Genomic DNA, 21044 nt, shown 5'->3' on the forward strand with positions numbered 1-21044 from the left:
CAAAAGTTTTTTTAAAAGTGAACTTATCCTTTAACTCTGGCCACGGATGAGCAAAGGCATCTATCCCCAGAGGCATCAGATGAGACAGGGAAAACCACAGGAGGCACTGTGTCGAGCTCTGCAATGCAAAGAGGTCCGCCTCGCCGAACATGCTGAACATTTGAGTCACTGTTTGGCGAAGCAACATCCACTCCCCCGACTTGACCTTCTGTCTCGACAGAAAGTCCACTGCGACGTTCAGGTCCCCTGGAACGTGAACTGCTCTCAGCGAAAGAAACCTGTCTTGAGCCCAAAGGAGGAGGCGGTGCGCATGCCTGTCGAGGGTGCGCGACCGCGAGCCTCCCTGGCAATTTACATGGGACACCACTGCCATGTTGTCCGTCCTGACAATGACATGACAGCCTATCAGGGCAGGGAGAAAATGATCCAGGGCCAGAGAGATGGCTTGCAACTCGAGGCAATTTATGTGCCACGAGAGAAGCTCGCCCATCCAAACACCGCCCGCCGGTCTGCCCTCAAAGTCTGCACCCCAAATAGTCAAAGAGGCGTCCGTTGTGACAACCTGGCAATGGCAAACTACACAAATCTTGACCCCCTGAAGTAAAAAGGAGGAGTCTCTCCACCTCCAAAGAGCGCAAAGGCAACTGCAGGCAGAAGGCAGACCAAGAATGACGGATGCCCCTGAGTTTCATCCACCACAGGAATGGTGTCATATGAAGGAGACCCAAGGACAGCACAGGAGAGGCTGCTGCCATGAGCCCCAGAAGCCTGCGACATATGCCCACCGATACATGATGGCTGAGCCTGAAACGGGCCAAGCACGCACAGAGACTGGAAACTCGAGCAGGGACCAGTCGGGCCTGCATCGAGAGAGAGTCGAGTTGGACACCCAGGAAAGTGGTCTGCTGAGAAGGAGTTATGTTCTGAACATTCAACCTGAGACCAAGAGACCGGAGGTGGTGGAGGAGGACGTCCCTGTATGGACTTTCTGGAATGTCTTGATAATCATCTTGATAATTTAGCACACTGATGCCCTGGATCCTCTAGGGGGCCAGAGCTGCATCCATGCACTTGGAAAACGTCCGCGGAGCCAGAGCTAGACCAAATGGAAGGACCCGATACTGATACGTCTTTTCCCCAAAGGCGAACCGGAGGAACTTCCTGTGCCGTGGAATGACCTGGATGTGGTAATAGGCATCCTTCAGGTTCACGGTGACGAACCAGTCCCCTGTTCGAATCTGCGCGAGGATAGTTTTCAACGTCAGCATCTTGAACTTCCCTTTGTAAAGGAAAAAAATCAGACGACAAAGGTCCAAAACGGGGTGCGGACCCATCCTTCTTTGGGACGAGGAAGTAACAGCTGAAGAAACCCACGGTTCAAGTCTGAAGGTTTACCTGAATTTTACTAAACCTGAGGTTTAGTATAATGCCACCTTTATACTCAAAAACATCTATAGAGGATGCATTACATATGTACTACCTTATTCAAATTGATATGAGTGACCATTTTAGAAGGTTCACACACAGTTCTCTGTTCGGGCTAATAGTTGTTTATGATCAAAAGTTATACAACTCTAATTTAAGTTACTTTTGGGTGCAATAACTTTTACATTGAATGTCAAGTCTGTGTTTTAGCAAAAAAAAAAAAAAAAGAAAGAAGGTATGTGTCCAAAAACACGTACTGAGTAGGAGTTCCCAAACAAAGATAAAACCTTACAGTAATCTCACAAAATCATGTATTCCATAAGTATGTAATCATGTCAGTGCAATTTAGACAAGTCCAATGGATTCATAGACCCAGAAAACATAGGGTTAGACACCAAGATTACTTGGCTAGGTCAAATAATGAAGGAGTTAGGACATTTTAAGGGCTTCCTGCCCATCTTGGACGCCATCTTGAAAATTTCTACTGGTCAAACTTTGGTAAACTTTTAGTATGTTATTAAGGACACCTAATACTACAAAAAACAGCTGAGAAACCTTTTGTTAGAATTTTTTTAGGGTTAGGTGTTTTTTTTTTTTTTTTGTTTTTTTTCATATATGCAGCCGCCCTTACTTCTTGCATTGGGCAGTGAATGCGAGGGCCCTTGTGGGCCCACACTTTTTCCGACATTTACAGATTTGAAATTATGTACGTCATGCAGTGCCTAATTTTGAATCTCTACCAGAGGAAAGGAGGATTTATAGACTATTGTTTGGCTCACCTGATTCCAAACATTTGATTTCAGATTTTGTTTATTGTGTTTTCTGAAGAAATTAGTTATTCTACTGTAACAAGTTGAGTCAGGTTTTCAAAACACACCCATTACTCATTAAGAAAATAGTGACAAAACACACCTGCTACTCATTAAGAGAATAGAGATGACCCTTTTAGACCATGCGCCGGGAGCGCCGACCATTTTACCCATCGTTAAACTAGCAAAAGTGGATTCGGACACGCCACTAGTGCACTTGTGCGAGGCACTCTAGAGTCTAGACCATGCGCTTAGATGGTTAAAATAGGGCCCATTCAGTCACAAATGTAATGGCCAGAAAGAACAGAGATGTGTGTTTTAAATAAAACTGAATGACTGATAATGATAAAGTTGAAATAATTATTAAATATAATAATTCCTGATTAACTGATCATGTGTTATTGTGTCTCTTCTCTCAGACACAGTCTTTCGTCTTCAGATGTTTCTCGTCTTCTGTCCAAATATTCTTATGTTTCTTGCTTTTGTCCTCTGGGGTTTTTCTGAAGGTCAGTGTTTCAGGACTGATGGTTTATCAATGCATTATGATTATTCATATATCTGTGTAGATGTACAGTAATGTGTGGTTGTGTTTCAGGATCAGTGTTTGAGTCGGTCTCTTGTTCTGCTCTTTATTTTCTGAGGCCTCTCATGTTGCTCTGGACGGCTCCATATACTGATGAGTTCACAGGTATGGCTGAATTATTATTATTTATATAGTATATGAATTATAATACACATATTCTTTTCACATAAACTGACTGTAAAACCAATTAATTTTACATTACAAATTGTTCAGTGTTTTATTGTCATTTGTGTTTCATTGTGTTGCTGATGTAAATGATATTGTGGATGTAATTATTTCATATTTTCTGTTTTACAGGCAAGATTAAAACATGGATTCTGTTTGACAGTTATTTGACAGAATATATTGTTTTCTCAGCTGTGTTTTACTCAGGTAAATAAATCCAAATGTAAATCCACAGTCATTATCATAAACACTTTAATGCATATTAAAAGTTGAACAATAATTACATTTAAATTATGTAATATTCTCAATATCCAGCAGGAAATCTTAAACACATGACATTAATACTGTGAAGTGTCTTGTGTTACTGTTGTGTTGTTGTCAGTATATCAACATGTTCAGCGCTGAATCTCTGTGTGACTGAACACATTTATAATCTACACCGGTTCATTATGGAAACAGTGCATTAACTGTTACAGTCGACATCATGCTAGTGACTGAGACTGAAGCTAAAGCTACTTCTGAATATCATCTCAGCATGTGTCAGGGTCATGTCAGGGTCAGGGGTCATGTTGTGTCAGGGTCATGTCAGGGTCAGGGGTCATGTTGTGTCAGGGTCATGTCAGGGTCAGGGGTCATCATCAGCACAAAGGTCAAGGGTCAGGATCAGACAGAGACTGTGTCGTAATGTTGTGTATAAAAGCATCTGTTTAAATGAGAAGGGTTTTTATAATTCCTCTGATCTGCATTAATATTTAGTTTTTCTATTTTAGTAATTGTTGTTGTTTCTCTTCCTTTATTCCAGTTCTGTTTAAATCTGCCTATGACAAAAGCCTGAATTACACCGGATTTGAAGGTGTCGTGATTATAGTCCTCTTTATAATGGCGCTCCTGCTAAACCTCTTCTATATTATTTACAGTAAGTATTTCCTTCCATCAAGAGTCAGTGACATATATGAGCTGTGAAATCATGTTTTACCAGATTAATGGAGTTAGGGTTCTAAAATATACAAACCATAATATCAGCCCTGATTTGCCAAACTACGAAACTCTGGGAATTCCACCTAGATAAATGAGTGTCTCTAAAGGACACGCAAGCTCGTTCAGCAAATAAACGCTCAGAGACATGGGTAACAATACAAAACAATTAACTTTATTAAAAATCATACAGTCACTTTAAAACAATCATTAAAACATATCAGGCCTCAGCCAAAGCACAGCCCATCATAAGAGTTTGGCTCTTCGAAGGTCACAGGAACACCAGCTAACTGGGGCTTACCAGCAGGGTCAGGCTATCAGAGACCTTATCTGCCTATAGCAGAGAAATCATTCCTTTCACACACTCACACACACACACACACCACTTTCCACGGATGGACACAGCACACTGTGAATAACACACCACCACCACAAGAAGGGAATAGAGCCGGCCTCCCTGCCTTTGGTACCCAGATCCTGTGACACAAGAACAGAGCAATCTTAGTGAAGAGATGCACACGGAGTTATTAAACAAGGCACTGAACTGCCCTCATGTTGATTTAACAAACTAAAATGACAAAAAACAAACACAAAATAAGAATTAACAAAACTGTAAAATAAATTGGCAAGGCCTATTTGCCCTCAAATTACAATGAATTAATTCAACAAAAGAGTAAAGAAAATGCCAAAGAAAGAGGGTTGGTTTTAACAGTTTGCAAGAAAATAAACTAAGCAACAAAACAAAAATAAAAAAACTAGAAAAATACAAAAGAAAAAGAATAAAGTTGTGTTTAAAAGCAGGGTAGGCAGGTTTTTTCCAAAAAAAAAAAAAAAAAAAAAAAAAAAATCAACATTTGTTTAAAATGTCTTTATATACCAATACATAATTAAAATTTAAGTACTCTGAAAAAGAGAGTATAAAAATCAAGTGTCTGTAGTCCTCTCAGAGCGCAATAAACACAGCTACTTATTTCATTCACTCCCCCCTTTCTCTGCCATAATTGTGATTCTTCCTAGCTTCCGTGCCTCTTCCTCTCCTCGAGTCAAACGGGTGCGCGCATGTGGGCAGCTCCTGTAGCAGCAGGGGTGGTAGCCATGGTAGCGAGGGAGAGTGACAGTCGCCCATCCAATCATTTCATTCGTTTCGAATGGAAATAAGTAGTTGTGTTTATTGCCGCTCTGAGAGGACTACAGACACAAATTTTTATACTCTCTTTTTCAGAGTACTTACATTTTAATTATGTATTGGTATATAAAGACAGTTTAAACAAATTTGGAAAAAAAGTTTAGAAAAAACCTGCCTACCCTGCCTTTAAGGTAATATAATAAGACAAATCAAACGGCCAACAAAAACATACAAAACAAGGATCGTGCGAAACAAAACCAGAGTGTCACCACTCTTGATAGGAAGTAGCAAAGAAATCAACAAGCCACACAAAATAACTGACCTGCAAAATAAACCCAAAGACAAAGGGTAGGGCTCTTTGCAAAATGGAAATCAACAAAATAAAATACAAAAAACTATATTAGAAGATACAAAAGGCAAAGAAGAGCAGAGAGCATCACTTCTAGCCAAATGTAGATAACTTAAACAAAACAAAAGAAACAGAAAATGTTAAACAAAATCAACACAAACAAAGCAACAATGCTATCTGTTGATTTAAAAATCTTGCTTTTGTAACGACAAACTGATAGGAAACAAGTGCGAGTGCACAATGTATTTATTGGGTAACAAATACTCAAGGTTAATGACAGACAACGTATTCTTCTTGATGCGATCGCCAGGAACACAGCAAACAGGAGAGCGTGACACAGGGGCTGAGACAGGCGATCCACAGTGAGAGTGTAGGTGAAGAATCCGTGGTGAGATCGGCGGTGAAGAATCCGTGGTGAGATCGGCGGTGAATAATCCAGTCCAGTGCAGTGCAGTGCAGGCGAAACACGAGGGAATAAACAGGAGCAGGCACGCAGACAGGGATTCATCAAACAACGATCTGACAAACATAAGACGAAAGACAGGGCATTAAATAGGCTGTGATAATTACAATCAGCTGCCGCTGATCAGGATGATCAGTGACAACGCCCACATGAAACAATGAATGAACAGACACACCCACACACTCACACACACACATGAACACACAGACTAGAATGAGACAGCGGATCTACCAACCGTGACAGTACCCTCCCCCCTAGGAACGCCTCCTGGCGTTCCCAGACGACCCTACCTGTCGATTGAAATCATCGATGAGGGAGTGATCCAGGATGTCTCGAGCAGGTACCCAACTCCTCTCCTCCGGACCGTAACCCTCCCAGTCCACCAAGTACTGGAACCCGCGTCCCCTCCGTCTCGAGTCCAGGATACGATGTACCGAATACGTAGGTTCCCCATCTACGAGTCGCGGCGGGGGAGGAACCGGGGCAGGCGGATTAAGATGAGAATGAAACACGGGTTTTATTTTGGACACATGAAAGGCGGGATGAATTCTCCTGTACGCTGGAGGAAGGTTGAGGCGGACTGTCACCGGACTAATAATCTTGGTGATAGTGAACGGGCCGATGAATTTAGGGGCAAGCTTATTAGACACGGAGCGGAGAGGAATGTTCTTAGTAGAAAGCCACACTTTTTGACCAGCGACGTATACGGGTGGCCTAGACCGGTGGCGATCGGCTTTAGCCTTGGTGCGCGCCCCCACTTGGAGCAGAGTCTCACGGGCTCTAGTCCATGTGCGGTGACACCTCTGGACGAAGGCGTGAGCGGAGGGGACCGCGACTTCGGGTTCCAGACTCGGAAAGATAGGTGGCTGGTATCCTAAGCTACACTTAAACGGAGAGAGGCCCGTGGATGACACTGGCAACGAGTTATGTGCGTACTCAACCATAGAGAGTTGATGACTCCAGGACGAAGGATTCTTATAGACCAAACATCGCAACATTCTCTCCAGGTCTTGGTTGGCTCGCTCAGATTGACCATTGCTCTGGGGATGATAACCCGAAGACAGACTGACTGTGGCCCCTAATAATCTACAAAACTCTTTCCAGAATTTGGACACAAACTGGGAACCTCTGTCAGAAACCACGTCCATCGGGAGGCCATGTAACCGAAAGACGTGATCAATGACCGTGACCGCTGTCTCCTTGGCTGAGGGTAGTTTGGGCAAGGGGATGAAATGTGCCGCCTTCGAGAACCGGTCCACTACGGTTAAAACAACCGTCATGCCATTAGAGGGCGGGAGGGCGGTGACAAAATCTAGCGCTATATGGGACCAGGGTCTTGAAGGGACAGACAGCGGTCGAAGTAACCCATCAGGAGGTCGGTTAGACGTCTTAGCGGTGGCACAAACTGAGCAAGCCAAAACAAAATCGTGAATGTCGCGAGCCATTAATGGCCACCAGAATCGTTGCTTAATTAAGTAGCTAGTGCGACTTACTCCTGGATGACAAGCCACGTTGGAGCAATGACCCCATCGAATAACGTCGGACCGTGACCCCTCCGGCACAAACAAACGATTCGGTGGGCAACCGGGCGGAGGCGTTACCCCTTCTAAGGCCGTCTTGACCTTCGACTCGACCTCCCATACGAGTGTGGAGATAACTACTTTCTCGGGTAAAATACACTCGGGAGTAACCGGGCGTTCGGATGGATCAAAAATACGAGATAATGAATCGGGTTTGATGTTCTTGGAACCCGGGCGGTACGAGAGAGTAAAGTCAAAACGTCCGAAAAAAAGTGCTCACCGAGCCTGTCTGGAGTTGAGTCTTTTGGCAGATCTAATATATTCAAGGTTCTTGTGATCGGTCCAAACGATAAAAGGTACCCCCGACCCTTCTAACCAATGACGCCACTCCTCCAACGCTAACTTGACGGCCAACAACTCTCTGTTACCAATGTCATAGTTTCGTTCGGCAGGTGATAAACGATGGGAGAAAAACGCGCAAGGATGCATCTTGTCATCTGAGGACGCGCGCTGAGATAGAACTGCTCCTACCCCCACCTCTGACGCGTCGACCTCCACCACGAACTGACGTGTGGAATCAGGGGCGACAAGGATGGGAGCCGAAACGAAGCGACTCTTGAGGTTGGAGAACACAGCCTCAGCTGTGTCCGACCACCTGAACGTCGTTCTGGGGGAGGTCAAGGCAGTCAGAGGTGCGGCTAGCTGGCTGAAATTGCGAATGAACCGCCGATAGAAATTGGCGAACCCCAGAAACCGCTGTAGGGCCTTACGGGAATCTGGACTTGGCCAATCCATCACAGCCTTAACCTTGTCAGGATCCATGCGCATTCCCTCAGAAGAGACGATGTATCCTAAAAAAGAGACAGATTGTGCGTGAAATTCGCATTTCTCTGCCTTGACAAAAAGCCCATTCTCTAGCAGCCTCTGAAGCACTCGTCTGACGTGCTGAACGTGTTCCTGGAGAGACGAAGAAAAAATCAATATGTCATCCAGGTAGACATATATGAACTGATCAACCATGTCTCTCAACACGTCATTGACGAGTGCCTGAAAAACCGCTGGGGAGTTGGAAAGCCCAAAAGGCATAACCAAATATTCAAAGTGCCCCCTGGGGGTATTGAAAGCGGTTTTCCATTCATCCCCCTTCCTGATGCGAACCAAATGATAGGCATTACGTAAATCCAGTTTTGTGAAAATGGATGCTCCCTGCAACCTCTCGAAAGCTGAAGACATCAACGGCAAAGGGTAGGTGTTCTTTACCGTGATGTTGTTCAGCTCCCGGTAATCAATACAAGGTCGCAGAGAACCATCCTTCTTACCCACAAAAAAGAATCCCGCCCCCGCGGGAGAAGAGGAAGGTCGGATGAATCCGGCTGCTAAAGAATCAGAAATATATTTCTCCATGGCCTCCCTCTCTGGTACAGAAAGAGAGTAAAGTTTGCCTTTAGACGGAGACTTACCTGGCACTAGATCTATTGCACAGTCATAGGGACGATGCGGAGGGAGAGAAGCAGCCCGAGACTTACTGAACACTTCCTTCAGGTCCAGATACTCCGCAGGCACGTTTGATACATCCGCCGCCTTCTCCTGTAACACAGAAACAGACACAGACGGACAGGCAGAAACAAGACAGGACTCGTGACAGGACACGCTCCACATGGAAATAGTGTTGGAGCCCCAGTCCACACGAGGATTGTGTTTGACGAGCCAAGGGTGACCCAACACCACTGGGACGACAGGGGAGTCCATAAGGAGGAAGGGGATAGTCTCAACGTGGTTGCCAGAGGTGATGAGGGTTATGGGACCAGTGGAGAGGGAGATGTTGGGGAGCTGTTGACCATTGAGAGCACTGACCGAGATCTGATGAGGAAGAGACGAGATGGGAAGGTGAAGTTTGTGTGCTAAGTGAATGTCCATGAAGTTTCCCTCGGCCCCGGAGTCCACAAGTGCCTGGCAGGTGTGCGTGCTGTTGGCCCATCTCAGCCTTACCGGAAGGAGAGTGGATGATGAGGACTTCCCGGCGGAGATCCCACCCGATAGTAGCCTCAACCTTACTATCGGGCTTGCTCTTTTACCGGGCACGAGTGTAGGAAGTGTCCACGGCCGCCGCAGTAAAGGCAGAGTCCTTGGGACCTCCGCCTTTCTCTCTCCTCCCGGGAAAGCCGGGCTCTCCCTACCTGCATGGGCTCGGGATCGTTGGTGGGTCCGACCGTGCTCTGCTCCAGGCTGTCCCTCGGCCCAACGCCGCCGTGGATGCGGATGGGATGAAGGTGTTGGTCCCGCTGGTTGATGCGAGCATCCACCCGCAGAGCCAGGTCGATGAGCCCGTTGAGCTGAGGAGGCAGGTCCAGCAGGTAGATCTCGCGTTGCACACGGTCGGACAGCCCATGCAGGAACATATCCCACTGTGCCTCCTCGTTCCACTTGCACTCCGCCGCCAGGGTCCGAAACTCAATCGAGTAATCCGCCACCGAGGAGCTTCCCTGCTTCAGGTCGGCTAGTTTTCTGGCCGCCTCCCGGCCGGCCACCGCACGGTCAAAGACCCTCTTCATCTCCGCGGAGAGTGCGTGGAACGAGGCGCAGCATTGGTCTTGGTTCTCCCACACCGCTGTTCCCCACAACGCCGCTCTCCCCTTCAGCAATGTGAGGACGAAGGCCACCTTGGACTTCTCGGTCTCGAACGTCTTTGGCTGTAGAGCAAAATGCATAGAACACTTTGTGAGAAATGCTCTGCAAAAGTTCGGCTCACCAGCATAGCTCTCAGGAACAGGTAGGCGTGGTTCTGGACGATCTCTGACGTCTGGCACGACGGGGGGAACAGGCGGTGTGGGCGGCACAGTGGGAGGGCTCAGCAGTTGGATTTGCTGAGTGAGCCCGGACACCTGTGTCACGAGCGCTTGAACCGCGCGTCCGGTGTTAGAGATACTCTCCTGCTGCTGATCCATCCTGGCGATACTGTGGTCCACAAAATCCTTGAAGGACTCCGCGCTCGCTGCTTCCATGTTGGGTCAGATCGTTCTGTAACGACAAACTGATAGGAAACAAGTGCGAGTGCACAATGTATTTATTGGGTAACAAATACTCAAGGTTAATGACAGACAACGTATTCTTCTTGATGCGATCGCCAGGAACACAGCAAACAGGAGAGCGTGACACAGGGGCTGAGACAGGCGATCCACAGTGAGAGTGTAGGTGAAGAATCCGTGGTGAGATCGGCGGTGAAGAATCCGTGGTGAGATCGGCGGTGAATAATCCAGTCCAGTGCAGTGCAGTGCAGTGCAGTGCAGTGCAGGCGAAACACGAGGGAATAAACAGGAGCAGGCACGCAGACAGGGATTCATCAAACAACGATCTGACAAACATAAGACGAAAGACAGGGCATTAAATAGGCTGTGATAATTACAATCAGCTGCCGCTGATCAGGATGATCAGTGACAACGCCCACATGAAACAATGAATGAACAGACACACCCACACACTCACACACACACATGAACACACAGACTAGAATGAGACAGCGGATCTACCAACCGTGACAGCTTTCCCCTGTTGTTTGATTTCATGGAAACAGACACCAGTGATTTTGCCAAGAGATCTCTTATTTATTTAGTTTATAAGACATACTGTAGGAGGAAGAGACAATGGACCAAGCGAAGGACTTGATTCAGCTTCTCAGTCATCTTCTCTGCATTTCCATCTCTTCCTGATTTTCGGACAAAAGGGCTTGGTTTTTATACTACTAACCAAGGAAAAAACGACATCACCATAGGAACACATACATTAAGCAGAAGAACATATGGTTTCCATTAACGTTGGAATGTATATCCCTTTATGCTATGCATGTATAAACACTGAATATATATTTCAGTCTCTGCAGCACACACTCAAAGTCCAAAGTCTCCCAAAGTCTCTCCCACATCTTCACAAAATGCAATGATTACAAATGATTATGAATGTATATAAAAAGTATAAAACAGATACATAATACAATAAACAAATACTACTGATTATGAATATTAATAAAAAAATAATAATAATACTAAAACAATATTAAATGATGAGATTTGAGTCTTCACTATCCAAAACTTAGCAAACGCCTATTAGACATACCGATGCCGAATATGACGCATGCATAATCACACACACACACACACACACACACACACACACACACACACACACACACACACACACAGAGAGACAGCAGCAGTGCGAGACCCGCACGAGAAACAGAACAGCTGATGCGAACCATACGCTGCAGTCGAACAATCGGAGCATACTATGGTGCAGGAAACATGCAACTGGCGACATTTAGTTACTAAATTTAAAAGATAATCTCACAAAGTCACCAAGCGCTCATACCTCTCTCAAATGTCCACACCTGATGGTGGAAGCAGCCACAGTACAGCGTTAGTGACACAGACCTCAAGCACAGGTCTATCGCCCTTTATATCACCATGGTGCAGCCAATTGGCTTACGACCCACTTACAATTATTAGGGAAGGTAATGGGCTTCCCAACTACAATCGCACAACATATAACATTACATTAGTGGCATTATACAGACGTGTGTGTTTCTGGCGTGTCTTTGATTTGCGGTCATGGAAAACCTTGAAAAATATATGGATTTTCGAATTGTGAAGTCCGGGCCATGACAAACCATGGAAATAAATGACATAACAGTGAAATATGGAATAGTTTTGCTCACATGACATACAAGAGAAAAAAAAAAAAGTAAATTATGCGCACGATTTAGCCTACTTCAAGGGTGCCCAACCCTGCTCCAGCTGATCAACTGTCCTGCACAGTTCATCTCCAACCCTAATCAAACACACCTGACTTTAATTTTCAAGTGATCCTGAAGACGTTAATTGGTTGCTTCAGTTGTGTTTGATTAGGGTTGGAGATGAACTGTGCACAGTCGATCGGCAGGAGCAGGATTGGGCACTCCTGCATGTCATGTGCAGGCCTCCTACTGATGCGAAATATGTGAGGAAATCCCTCTGATACTGTAGTCTACTCTAAATGAGAAAAATTGCAGTGCTAAAGTAAAAAAAAAAAAAAGCATTTATTTAAAATAGAAATAGTTTGTACCAATATACTCTACCGTTCAAGGAAATTATTATTTTTTTTTTTTTTTAAAGTAAATCAATACTTTTATTCAGCAAGCATGTGCTAAATTGATAAAAAGCGATAGTTGTAGTCAGGGGCAGATTAAGGTGGTCAGGGGCCCCTAGGCTGCTCTTTGTGTGAGGCCCCCCCTAAAAATGTATTTAGTGCCATACATGATACATGGTCCACACGCAACTACGGTGAACTGGCATACATACACTGAGACAGCCAACAGTGTTTTCTTTACATTCCTTCAAGTTCAATCTACCCAATCACCTGCTTTTTGTTATTTTTTTTTTTATGTTTCTTATGGGCCAATTATGGTATTTTTTTGTTCGCGCCAGGCACGACCCACCCAAAACTTTTCAAAAAAATAAAAAAATAAAAACTTTGTCAAGAATTATAAAAAACGTCAATAAGCTCATAATTTGTGCTAAAATAGTCTAAATGTTTAGTTTTAAAAACAATTTTAAAAAGCTGGTTATGTCTATTTTAATGTTTCTACACAAGTTCAGCAGACAAGCAGACAGTGGTCGGGTTTGTTCCGATCAGGGCTGGTTTCCCGAAACCTTCTTAACTCTACGTCGTTCTTAAAGATGAACTGAACTGAAAATTTGAGTAAAGGTGAAATAACAGATGTATTTTATTTATTCTCATTGGGACAATTATTAAAATGGCAGAATTTGTTAAAAGGGATAAAATGGTACATTGAAAATGTTGTTGTTACACGGGCGCCGCCATGTTGGATTTCAGCATTCCACTACGTCACTGGAATGGTAAGCTACTCTGTTGCTAACCAACACAAGCAGAGCAGCCATAGCATGTACATAGTCTGAGGCTGGAACGCTCACGTCAGGCAGAGGACAGAGAAGTATGTTAACTGTTATCATGCTATTAAGTATACTAAGCAAAGGGCTGGATGTAACGTTGTCACATACACAAAACATGTACATATTCACTTACACGCACATATAACGTGTAACGTTAGGCTTTATAGCGTTCAACAAAAGTGAGACTGAGGCCCCGTTTACACGAGGGGAAAACGCAGATATTTCCCTGCGTTTTGGCCTGTCATTTACACGAAAACGCCGTTTTTATCCCAGAAAATGATTATTTCTAAAAACTCCGGCCAAAGTGGAGATTTCTGAAAACGCCGGTTATGTGTTGCCGTGTCAACTGGGAGAAACGGGGTTTTAGGTTCTCAAACGTCACATTATGCGCCAGAAAATGCTTACGTCATGTGAGCGCCCTATGTTTAGAGTTTGTTCCATACTGTCTATGAGTTTGTTTGGCTACTATTTTATCATGGATGCTGTTAAAGTGGTACTCATTTTTACTTTTGTGAAAACGCTTTTGGCCTGTTTGCATTTGCTTCGCTGTCTGTCCACACGAACGAACCTCGCGCCATGTCTATTGTTTTGAAAGGAACAGGAAGTCGCTCGTGCTATTCGTCGTTGTCGATTTTGAGGATTCTGATTGGCTTGCATGGCTTTATCCTTCTCCTTACACTGCCGCCCCTTTGTATTTATGCGGGTTGATGTAAACGACAACTTTTTTTGAAAACGATGTTGTGTGCACGATGTTATTTTTGAAAACGGAGGGGGAGAAATATTCGTTTCTCTAAATACCCGGCTATGTGTAAATGTGGCCTGACACACTCTGTATTCACTGAAATTGAACTTGAGTAACAAAACCAAGCTAGATACCAAACGATCCAACCAAGGTAAAGGGCTAGCAGCTAAACACATTGGAAGCACTTTTGTCAAACTCCACAAGCTAGCCACCACTCCGACCATATAAACTGTATAAATACATCATAAATCATGACTCCGACGATAGCACAGATCGATAATAATGCGTTTACTAGCAGCTAACTAAACCTCAGCAGGTCTGTAAACAGAATCCAATGTCCCTCTACTCACCCTGAAGCTAGCTGATGTTCATCGTGTCAGGAAACATTGTTGATGCAGGGAGTTCAACTCGCAGAACTAACGTTAGCTGCTAGGTCCATAGTAAGAGGTATCTGTGCAGTAACCGGCCGTGCAGTATTTTGATTTTAACATTTTGCATGCAGCTAACTTAACAAGTGATCCCATTGGATGAATTCGTCCAATCACATTTGCCATTTATCTGCCTTTTCTAAAACGCACAGTACCTCATGTTTTAGTATTTTTCTCTTAAATGCACACGACATATACAAGCAGTCTCTATTAAAATACATAATGTGCTTGTATACAATAAATGAGAGTGCATGACAGGCTAGCCTTCCAACCTCCCACCACATTTCCCTCTTATAACACCATGAACCACTATTGCTCCATTAATAATTGACTATGTACATTGCAAATACAATCTGTATCATACCTGCATTACTTTTATTTCGTGTAATTTACAACGTAACGGCGTTGCATGCTCGTAGTTTCTTTTGCACTTGGATCAGTGAGGCGATACAGCGTGCGCCGCCGCATTTGCGCAGAGTGGAAAAGGAGGAGCGGGGAGCAAGGATCACAAATTTGAACTATTATGGTCTAATTCCATTTCGCATTTCAAAAATAAATGTTCCAGGTTGACCTCTCTGCAACAGATCGATTCCAGTGCAGTGTCCATGCTCCGGCAGCGCCCGCACCCACACCAGTCACTTCCCCCCCCAAACGATCCTGTACTGTAGGTGGAGCCTGAAACTGATCGTCCTCCTTGTGGTGGTAGTCAGGTACTACTGGCCTGTCCCTCACAGGCTCAAACGCGTAACCAAAATGACTAAATTTCGTGTGTATAGGACCTGCAGTTGCAGCTGCCATATACCTTCGCAGATCCTACCATTCCAGTGACGTCATCAGAATGGCCAGCGTTCTTATACTAACAAACGCAATTTTTGTGTAGCTTTTTAAAGAAGCTATATTGATATTTTTAATATTTTTTTTTGTGTAATTTACTTTTAATTGTCATAAACAACATGTTATCAGTGTTGATTCTGTCAGTTCAGTTCACCTTTAAGTTACACCTTAAGCTGTACCTTATTGTTAATACGTGTTTCCCCAAACGTTCTTAGTTAAGTATACCTTCTGTAAGTCATACGTTCGGCAGGTTGGTCTGGACCACTCTTAGCTTCACCTCATCAATGTTGCAGGTCTATACGAATAGAATTCTTAAGTTTTAATACACCCAGACAGTGTTCATTAGGCTAATTCAAGGGTTTTCATGCAAAGAATAAAATTGTCAATCACACTGATTGTTGTTATAATTTTAATTATATTATTATTATATATTATATTATTCATTTAATAAAAGAGCGCTATTAAAGGCCAGTGAAATTGTGGCGGGGCGGTGTAATTTGAGACACGAGCCCAAGTTGTTTACTAATAAGAAAGTCCGACTACGCCACCCTAGGAGTTAACCCCAGGGAAAATACTCAAACATTGAGCAAAGCACACAGGTTCGGTTCCCTCATAGAATTAGACGAGAGACGTGAGTAAATGTACAAAAATACAAATGTTTATTAATACAAAAATGATTTAAAATGTTGGACACTAAAACAAGCAAAAAGAGACACTGAAACCCCACTTCAAACAAAACAAAAATAAAAATAAAACATATACAACCCAACTTGGTATGTAGCAGTTATGTATATGTAAAACAAAAACTAAATAATACCGGCAGGGCTGAGGCTCCCAACGGCAGGAATCAATGTGGAGTTCGGTTTTACAAGGCACATGTCCACGCACACGCACACCCGTGCAGTCTAATCACACTATCAAGCACTCAAAGTGTACACCGCACACGATAAAGAAGAACCACCACAAGGAAGAAGAGCAATCCACCCGTGGGACCCCAGCTCCTGCAATAAACAAATAAAAAAAGAATAAAGGTATTATAGAAATGAACATAGAAATGATAATGTGAACATCACTAATGAAGCCAGTCCTCACAACAATGAATGTCAATGACAAACAGACATAAGCAGAAAAAAACAAAAGAATCAAATAGTTGGTCACCTGAGATTACTACAAAACAACTTGAATTCAGTAGATGATCACACACAAATAGAGTTACACTAATAGATGGTTGATAACATGCAACCCAAGCTATGAGCAGTTAATCGGTTTTACCGTAATAAAGATGAAAGAAAAGAAAAGAAAATCAGTTCAACCAAACAAACTGTACTTTCACAGAATTATAAGTAATAGAAAACACACAAAAGAAATAAAGTTTAAATCAAAGAAAAAGAAACAGAGGGCAGCTTAGCTCCCCTACAAGCGGACGGAACTAAATAGTCCTCCCACACAAGCCAGAAACATGAAGCAGGGCACTAAAACGCCACGATAAGAGCCAAACGAGCAGTCCCTTTTAAATGGTGATGATCGCGTCTGCGCGTCTGTATAGACTGCAGCACTTTAACAGCGCGAAGACAGCAGCAAACAATCACAGCATAGAACGAAAGGGAGAATCCTATAGCGAACACAAAAAAAAGATGTCACCAATCATAATACTATCCCCACTCCCAATTATAGTTACGTTTAAACACTTACCATCAGGATATCACGCCAAATAGCACGCTTTATAGACACGGATTGGTCACAGTCATGCCCACCGATAACACAATGAGATACAGGGAATCATGCCTAGCCTATTTAGTACGCGAAAAGAAATGTTAAGCCCACACAACCATACCAGCCCCATACAACGAGCACTTAACAATAAACATACCTGAGAGGCGAACAGTCATCAAATCCACGAACGTTAAGCAGTACGAAAAGGGCACCAGCACCAAAGCATAAAGCTGCACTATGATTAACATACAAACAATTTCAGGTTATGCATACCAACCATTCTCAAAATTATCACCTATTAAAACATAGCACGCTTACCTACAACCACCGTCAACACGAGCAAACAAACGGGGCAAATCAGACTTTAAATGGAAGATACTACTTGCTGATAGGCAAACGCTACTGTCAATCACCTAATCCCGTTACAAAAGCATAGGTTACTCTCAGTTAAGTCCTATTTGGACGCTAATTGTTTATCATGGGCTCGTCCGGTATTTTAAACATTCACAGGGGTAAGTCGGTGATTTTAGTGCCGTCCAAATCCATAATATCAGTGTTTTTCTCACCCAACCCGCGTAAAAATCCCTGTCCAAATTAGTACCTACTGTTTTTTGACAAACAGGGCGTGTGGTAATTTAATTGCCGTCTGAATCCACATCTCTGAGTTTACAAGAGATTCAAAATTCACTGTTTAAATTTTTGATCACTGCCGAGCACCGTACGTAAGATGTAAACTTTTATTACTGAAATGCTGGAAAGTATTTACAAGAACAATATTTCATTGCAGCTCGACCTCAGAGAACAAAAATGGGAAAGAGAAGAAAGCACATACAATTTTTGAAAAGGTTATTGTGGCAGCAATATATATTACAATTTTAAAATTTGTAGGCAAGGCTATTATAGGCTATTATAGTTTGGATTATTATTTATAATATCCAATAGTCCTAATAAATGTAATTTCAACTATTTCTGAAGTGCTTCTTTTATAAAGAACACCACTATCTAGCATAACCCAGTGAAACAAGAGAATAATTGATTCTCTAGTCATCGATATCAACCAATTCAGCAGCATCGCCACAGACAGCGCCGGGTAACGTCGCACGTAAGAAGGATTATCTTAAGCAGATTTCTAATGTATAATTCGGGGAACACGCCTAGAAATGGTATACCTTTAGTAAAGTTATACCTTGAGTCTTCGTAGCGTGCTAAGAGACAACGTTATCGGGAAACCCAGCCCTGAGCTTGTGAGCGGAGAGCGCATTTCTGAATATTCCGCTCCGCTCGCTCATTCCGCAGGGTCGCTTGCTCAACCCAGAATGGCCTGCTGCCTGGTTCGAAAATATGTGGAATAAGGGCTGCCTCCGACTAAATTTTTTTTCTAGTCGACTAGTAGTTGTTCATTTAAGCCATTTGTGGACAAATCGCCCCTTTATATTAATTTAATTAGGATACCCTAGGATAATAAGCGTTTACGTAATATAGCCGCAAAAAAATTAAAAATTAAAAACCATAATGACGTCACATATTTTCCAACCCAGCCCTCGGCCCTGTTGCAGCATTAGGTACCTTAAACGCGCACGTACAGTCTCTGAGTCATCGCTGCAACCAGGAGATGAAGAGAGCTGAGATCCACATCACCAAGCACATCTTCGTCTCTGCCACCCTAGCGGCTAGCACAGCTAGCGCGACCAGCGCCGTTGCTACGAGGGCGCAAGCGCCTCTGCCTCACGAGTGCATGATAGCCCTGAAGATGCCTAGCAATGGTATACCTTTAGTGGTAGCTAACCTTTAGTTAAGTTATACCTTAAGAGTCTTTGTAGCGCGCTAAGGAAAATGCAGCCCAGGTATGATGCGTAATGGAGATTTCAAAGCGCTCTTCTTTGGTCAGAACCATGGAGAGCGATCGCGGATAGTCTGTCCTATGCACCGAAACTGTTTACAATGCAACAAAATATTTAAATAGCATCAAGCTATTAAAATCTATATTATGTATACGCACATATATTATAACAGTATAGGACTATTAGTCAGTAATTTTTATTAGGTTAAACAGTGATTGGATAAGGTTTTTAATTTAACGTTTTTGATTTAAGGCCCACCCACTATTGGTCTGGCCCATCAAAAACTGGAATCCTGGCGCCGTGCCTTCGTGCTCAAGTAAATAAAAAAATAAATAAAAAATCTCTGGCCAATCCGAGGCCCCTGCACACGTGGGGCCCCTAGGCTGCAGCCTACGCAAGCCTGTGAATTAATCCGCGCCAGGTTGTAGTGTTTCTTCTCGTCCAATGTATCCCATAAACTATATATGAATGAATGAATGAATTAATTAATAAATGTATTCTTTTTTTTTTCTTCTTTAGAACATGATCATTAGTAACAAAACATATTTTAACTGAAAATAATAAAATTAAAAGTCTCAGCATGTTCAAAAGAAAGGGAAAAAAAAAAAGGAGAAGGAAGAAGCTAACTTATGTTTGCCTTCCCCTTTTACACATCTAGCTTTGAAACGGCTACTGTTTACTCTTGCAAGATGTCATAATTTATCCTTATTCAGAAAAAAACTTAAAAAAACTGAATCAACCTCTTGAAGAGGAAATGAGACATTTGTCCCATGTCCACCTTAATTTATATACTTTTCTAATACAGACATTTTAAACCTTCTTTTGAATTGCACAATATGTTTGCTTTCTTTAATATACACGGAGAGTTATATCTCAGAAATGAATGTTTATTAATAACAGAGCAACTAACTGCTGCTAACGCACTCAAACATGTCTACTTCACCGTCTGACTCCCACAACCCCTGTAACCCTCAGTGGCCCTCTAGTGGAGTCAATATGCAATTACATTAAACACTACACCACAATAGTAAAGCATTTTCTATTTGCATTAAATGCTGTTCTTTTTTTTTTTTACTTTTTATTCATAATAAATCCTGAAAAAAACAAACCATTAAGCAGCTCAACTGTGTCCAACACTGATAATAAATCCTCATATTAGAATGATTTCTGAAGGATCATGTGACACTGACGACTGGAGTAATGATGCTGAACATTCAGCTTTGATCACAGGAATAAATTACACTTTACTGTATATTCACATAGAAAACCTTTATTTTAAATTGTAATAATTGTTTTCTGTATTTTTGATCAAATAAATGCAGACTTGATGTGCATAATGTCATGTTTACAGAAGACGGAAGCAAGTATGCAAGTAAAAACTCTGTTTATTGAATATAAGCATAAATGTCCGGTGATGAAGCTGCAGACTGGTGACACAAGGACTAGATGGTCAGCGATGGTGTTCGTAAAGTGATGTGATGACGTGATGATCCGAGTGAAGACGATATCCAGGTGAACAGAGAACAGGAACGGGAACATGAACAGGAACGCCAACAGGAACAGGGTCACACACGGAAGACATCAAACAACGATCTGACAATGAAAGGAGAGTGCAGTGAGGCTTTAAAGGTGCGTGAATGAGCTGCAGCTGGAGTGATGAATGGGATCAGCTGGAGCGCTGATCAGTTGGAATGAGCGGTCACGCCCACTCACACACACCCATACACGCATAACAACAGAAACACGAGACAAGAAGGAAACAATGAATTTATGAACCGTGACAGTACCCCCCCTCCTAGGAACGCCTCCTGGCGTCCCCAGACTCCCTTACCTGTTGATTGTAATCATCAATAAGGGAGTGATCCAGAATGTCTCTGGCAGGAACCCAACTTCTCTCCTCCGGACCGTAACCTTCCCAGTCCACCAAGTACTGAACTCCGCATCCCCTCCGCCTTCTGTCCAGAATACGATTTACCGAATATGATGGTTCCCCTTCTACGAGTCGCGGCGGTGGAGGAACCGGGACTGGCGGATTAATTCGAGAATAAAACATGGGTTTAATTTTAGATACATGAAACACGGGATGAATTCTCCTGTACACTGGAGGGAGGTTGAGGCGGACTGCCACC

At 43.2% G+C, this 21044-nt stretch overlaps 2 protein-coding genes across 9 annotated transcripts in view; one reads left to right on the top strand and one right to left on the bottom strand.

Annotated features, from left to right (window-relative positions):
- The window catches only part of LOC309499294 (serine/threonine-protein kinase Nek1-like), a 128794-nt gene that overhangs the window by 106410 nt on the left and 1340 nt on the right, over positions 1 to 21044 (bottom strand). The gene's annotated exons all lie outside the window — the stretch shown is intronic.
- Positions 1 to 21044, top strand: part of LOC309498270 (uncharacterized protein) — a 174192-nt gene that overhangs the window by 45501 nt on the left and 107647 nt on the right. For 4 of the 8 annotated variants that reach the window (XM_082168866.1, XM_082168868.1, XM_082168867.1 and 1 more), the window contains exons 8-11: positions 2654 to 2740; positions 2830 to 2922; positions 3115 to 3189; positions 3785 to 3898. The exons of 3 other annotated variants lie outside the window; for them this stretch is intronic. In XM_082168866.1, coding sequence (XP_082024992.1) covers positions 2654 to 2740; positions 2830 to 2922; positions 3115 to 3189; positions 3785 to 3898 — 369 coding nt within the window. The remainder of the gene's footprint in view (positions 1 to 2653; positions 2741 to 2829; positions 2923 to 3114; positions 3190 to 3784; positions 3899 to 21044) is intronic. One more of the 8 variants, XM_082168869.1, reaches the window with a different exon arrangement.

This window comes from Leuciscus leuciscus (assembly GCF_965113295.1).
Source record: "Leuciscus leuciscus genome assembly, chromosome: 1".
Classification (NCBI taxonomy): Eukaryota; Metazoa; Chordata; class Actinopteri; order Cypriniformes; family Leuciscidae; genus Leuciscus; species Leuciscus leuciscus.